The 5,516-nt window shown below is 39.0% G+C and overlaps 1 protein-coding gene across 1 annotated transcript; it reads left to right on the forward strand.

Annotated features, from left to right (window-relative positions):
- Nucleotides 1–2,917: 2,917 nt before the first annotated feature.
- On the forward strand, nt 2,918–4,677 carry LOC149159317 (anthocyanin synthase-like). The gene is made up of 3 exons (XM_089433468.1): nt 2,918–3,642; nt 3,745–4,075; nt 4,379–4,677. The coding sequence occupies exons 1-3, from the start codon at nt 3,143–3,145 to the stop codon at nt 4,625–4,627; spliced, it is 1,080 nt and encodes a 359-aa protein (XP_089289594.1). The 5' UTR covers nt 2,918–3,142; the 3' UTR covers nt 4,628–4,677.
- Nucleotides 4,678–5,516: the final 839 nt, after the last annotated feature.

Below are 5,516 nucleotides of genomic sequence, written 5' to 3' on the forward strand. Positions count from 1 at the left end.
ATTAATGATGCAAAAACCAAACTCGGGATGGGACTTCCATGTTCCACCCGACCATAGAATGCCTGAGCCAAATATTTCTTCAATCATTCACCCCCGTGCCATATTCCAAGCATGAATGTGGGATTCAAACCAAAAGAACCAACCAGGGCATACCAGGGCTATACCACCTCACCCTCATTAAGAGAAACCAGGCTTTACCCTAATCCATCCCAAATCACTAGGCCAACACAGTGAACACATCATAATGGGCTTTACCATGATCTCCACCTGATCACTAGGTCAAACAAGCATGGATGCCACCGGATTTCCCCACCTACATCGTGGGGAATTTTCATGTCTCCTAGTCTCTCAGGCTTTACCGCAATCCAAACCCAGATCACTAGGCCCTAAACCGAGACCCACTCTCTAGGCTTTACTGCATATCCCAAACTTGGGATTACTATGCCTAAAGTAGAGAAAAGCACCTCTTTGCTTTACCGTATATCCTGCTATTCACCAACAAGGATTTGTTGGCCCACCGCGGCAACACAATCCTGGATTTACCGCAACCCACAGTTTGGCTCAAGGGTCACTAGGCCAGTGGCTTAACCATGATCCACAGTCCGATTCAGGGACCACTAGACCATGTGCTTTATCATTCGGGGATCCAACCCACTCAGCTTCGAATCCATCCGACATTCTAGCTCAACCAAAACATGAGAACCCCATCACACCACGGCTATCCGAAAATGGAAAGGCTAAGTTGAAAACACTGTTACACCTGGCAAAACCCATGCCACAACAACAAAAGAACCCATGCATGCCAAATCTAGCAACGAAAATACACATGCAAATCGATCCTTGCAATGAATCTTGCAGTAGCTACTTAATCTTGCCTTTCCCTTCTTGATCTTTGCTTCCTCTTTCCTTCTTTTCCTTTCTTGATCCAATGCCAAAGTGCTCCAAGAAAACTCTAAGTGTCCAAGAGTGAGAGAGAGAGAGAGAGAGAGAGAGAGAGAATAATGAGAGAGCTCCAAACCTCAATTGACAAAAGGTTACCAACTAATCGTCATAAGCCCTTTTATGAATGAGGCCTATATTTTCTTCATTTTCCATTAATTTCCTTCAATTTCCTCCTCACATGCAACCTCTCCTAATTTCAATTATTTTCATAAATATATGTGCCAAAAATGCCATTTTGCCTTTCCAAAGCCTTAGCCATTGCTTTTGCCAATTTGCTTAGCCATTAATAACCAAATGAACACCCCCTAGGATGTCTTGCCCAACATTCGACTTGGAATAAGTGTCCCATAAATCGTGGTTATTATTTTCACCTTTATTAACTTTATTACATTGAATTTTCACCAGGGTTGTTACAAATTCCCACTCTATAGACCACACCTCGAGACTGAAAACAAAGATCGAAGGCTTAGGAAGACCTACCCTCCTCACTACAAAAATCTACAAAAAATGGTATGACTTGCTACAAGTACCCCAAAATGACCAAACATCAAAAAATAATTAAAAACTCGGGTCCAACCCCACCTTCCATAACTTTCGCCAATAGAAAAATTCCACAATCCCCTCAGCAGAGGGATAAAAGAACCATAGATAAAATTTATGAATCCTCTCCCTAGATAACAGAGCCTCCTAGTATAAGTAAATCAAAACAAGCAACAAACCCCTGCACATACTCTTCCGAGAATGCTACTCCATACCCAAGACAGACAAAAGAAATGAAAATAGTAATATTAGGGAAGATAAGAAAAAATACCTATTGGAATCCATGAATGCATGCCAAGATAAAGCAACTTAGTGTTGTTGAACCCGAGTTGCACCCAAAATGACTCAACCAACCGTCCATAATGACAACTTGATTAGCCACTGTAAAGCTTGAGCCTACCAGTTTATCAACAATTTTGAAACCAGCTTGGCACACCCCTCCCAAACTCACCCAGAAAAACAAGGAACTACAACAATTGAAAGCCCCCACCAACATGCTACCATTGACATGTCAATTCAGAAAAGATCTCCCCCCACCAACATGCTATCATTGACATGTCAATTCAGAATAAGATCTCCCCATATCTAACTTTGAAGTCTAGGTTAATAAATATAACCATAACCCCTTTCCTAACACTAGAGAGGAATGAAAAATGCAACAGAGTAATTACATAGATAAGGTACATGCTATGAGCTTAACAAAACACTCCAGGAAACGATATAATTTATTTCACATACTCACGCTGGGGGAGGGCAGACCACGCCACCCCTATTAATAACTTATAATATCGGTGGGGTGACGGGTGACGGGCACGCCAAACCCACTTCGCCTTTGGCCCACCACCCTATTGAAAAATGAAATATAAATTTTAATTAAATTATCATTATTTCAAAATTAAATGTTACTCATTTAGTTATGTAAAAAGAAATGCCATTAAATCTTAAAAAGTAAGTAAGTTTTGACTATAAAAGGTCTGTTCAAGACTCATAAAGAAGAGATTGAGTAATTTAGATTCTAACTGAGCTAGATGAGTTTAGACTCAATTTAGATTCTAACTGAGCTACATGAGTTTAGGCTTGCAATCACTCTAAAGATATTAAAAAATAAAAAATCAAATTCCTGAAACTCGAAAACTTATTTATACAAAGAAATATGAGGTGGCCCTTGATTTGATCACCTAATCTGTACCCCATTTTCTTGATGTTTTAGTAATCGGTAAAACACACAAATCGATTTTCTTTATGAGAATGATGTTAACATTAAAAACCACACATTTTTTCATTTGTTAAATATATTTATGTAAAATCTTTACCAAAACTAAAAGGCCAAAATACTATTTTTTGGTTTTGATATTTAACCTTTTCCAAATAAATTTATGGGAAAACTCAAAAGGCTGAAAGGCTCAAGATACTATTTCTTGGGTTTGATGTCGTTGAATGATTGAAAATAAAATTATATTCGTTGAAGGTCCTCAATCTGTCTGATAACCTAGGTGTGAAACTTCACACTACCCATAAAGAGACCTTCATTTTTCTCCCATAGCACAGCAACAGATAGCTGAGCAAGATACCCTCCGCACAACGCTTATCCTCTCTCCGTATCTGTTCAGGGAGAAGCTCTGAATTGCACATTCAGCATAAACTTGTGTGCCAAGAGACGATGGCTTTGGAAAATTGGGCGTTTAAGCGAGTGCAGACGTTGGCAGACAGTGGAATCCAAACGGTTCCACCCCAGTACGTGAGACCGGTGGAAAAATCCCACCATGATCCTAACAGCTTCCAAGTTCCCATTATCGACTTACAGCTACCATTCAGCCCCGAGAAACACGACCAAATCTGCGAGGATCAATATGACAGCATCGCTGCACAAATTTCAAGGGCTTCAGAGAATTGGGGCTTCTTCCAGATTATTAATCATGGCATCCCTGACTCTCTTATTGCTCGAGTGCAAGTAGCGGGCAAGACGTTCTTTCAACTTGCCACTGAGGAGAAGGAAGCATACGCTAACGAACCACAGAATCCCATCGGCTATGGCAGCAAAATTGGATATTCGCCCGATTCAGAGGCTAAGTTGGATTGGGGAGACTATTACTATAACGCTATTTGGCCTCCTGATTTGAGGGATATGAGCAAATGGCCCACAAAACTCTCTGATTTTACGTATATCCCCATTTTCTTTCAAAATTTTGATCTATGTATACTCTATTTCTATGGGGATTCAGGGGAGCCTAAGATGTCTGATGAAAAATTTTGTGGTTGCAGGGAATCTATGGATGAATACAGCAGAGAGGTGTCGAAATTATTCGAACTGCTGATGGAGTCATTGTCGCGTGATCTGGGCCTAGAGACTGAAAACTCTCTGAACGAGAGCGTAGGAGGGGAAAGGAAGGAGCTGCATATAAGAATGAACTACTATCCACCATGTCCTCAGCCGGATCTGGTGGTGGGACTGGCTCCCCATTCTGATCCCAACGTCCTCACAATTCTTCTTCATGACCAAACCCCAGGCCTGCAAATTTGCAAAAATGGAGGTTGGATTGATGTCCAGTGCGTTCCAGGTGCTCTGGTTGTGAATATTGCCGATCAGATGGAGGTACGTTCACACATCCAAACCCTGGTTTGATCCGCACCTTCCTTTTCTAAATTTTATTATTATTATTATTAATCATTTTAAATCAGTAATTTATTAGAATAATTTAGGCCTATCTCTGAAAAAAGATAATACCCATGGTGCCAACCACTTCATCCTCCCAAAATAAGACTTTAAAACAGTCAAATTCCAATATCATTACACAGTATATATGGGAACTTAATAGCACTAGGCTAATAGCCTAACCATATTCAATGTATCCAAGATTGTTATTCCTGTTAAAGGTTAATGGATGTTGATGAACAGATATTGAGCAATGGGAAATACAAGAGCATTGAACACAGGGGCATGGTGCACAAGGACCGCTCAAGAATGTCATGGGCCGTGTTTTGCGCCCCACCCCGTGATGTGGTGGTGTTACCCAGGAGAGAATTGATAGACGAGCAGCATCCTCCATTGTACCAGGGAGCTTCTTTCGGAGAATATCTCACGAAATTTTTCAAAAAGGGTTTGGATGGAAAGGGTCACATTCAGGACGCCAAACAACAACATTAAGTGGTATCCAACTCGCGAGCATGATTCCTGTGCAGGTATTAATCATCACATATACGCTGTAACCAAGTTGTCAGATCTCGTTTAGGTGTTTCGTCAATAAATTAAATTAGATGTCAGATACTGAATATCAGCGACTGAATAATTATTGCTTCAGAGATTGTAGATTTCAAAATAAATTATTAATGAAAGCGAAATAATTCATCTCCTCCATATTCTCAAAATTTCAAAAGTAAACATAATTACAATAGAAATATATTCAAAATAGCCTTTTTAAAATACAAAACAGCAGGATTTGACGAAAGTTTTTTCACAAATTGCATCCCAAATTCTAAAATAAAGTCCCGACCAAAAAAGTCTTTCACAAATTGCATCCAAAAATTCTAAAATGAAATCCCTCTAAATCCTCCTGAAAGAGTTAAATTGCCTTTCCTCTCTTCACAAGCCTACAATGAAGTCCCTGTAAATCCTCCTGAAATAATTAAATTGCCTCTCCTCGCTTTACAAGCTTCTTATAAATGTTTTTGAAGCCATAACAGTTTGTTTTTTTAGTGTCAAAATATTACTTTCATGGAAATTACATTTCCTGACGGCTTATTAGTAAGGTTTGATCCCAAAACTAGCTAAAACGCTCAATAATCAACAAGCCTTCACCTCATTAGCAAAATGTCTTTAACTATTAGCAAAAATAACTCTTTTGGATAACCTATTCATGTGAATTGTTTCCTGTGATTACTTTTTCTTATAAGAAATCTCTGTGTATGCAACTATAATTTGCCGGGTTGAATTAAATAGTCAATATATATTTTATTTTTCATTTAAGTTAGATGGAATTTTTTATGCAATTACAGCATTTTGTAATTGTAACCTGTCTTTGTATTAAAAGGTCAAA

Source organism: Pinus tabuliformis, chromosome 5_2 (genome assembly GCF_031772625.1).
Source record: "Pinus tabuliformis cultivar Carrire ecotype Pingquan chromosome 5_2, CPIR1, whole genome shotgun sequence".
NCBI classification, from domain to species: domain Eukaryota; kingdom Viridiplantae; phylum Streptophyta; class Pinopsida; order Pinales; family Pinaceae; genus Pinus; species Pinus tabuliformis.

Excerpts from the sequence above, each read along its gene's own strand:
- LOC149159317 (XM_089433468.1), top strand. The coding sequence starts at position 3,143 with ATGGCTTTGGAAAATTGGGCGTTTAAGCGAGTGCAGACGTTGGCAGAC. Across the intron at positions 3,643-3,744 it reads ACAAAACTCTCTGATTTTAC|GGAATCTATGGATGAATACA; the intron begins GTATATCCCCAT and ends TTGTGGTTGCAG. Across the intron at positions 4,076-4,378 it reads ATATTGCCGATCAGATGGAG|ATATTGAGCAATGGGAAATA; the intron begins GTACGTTCACAC and ends GTTGATGAACAG.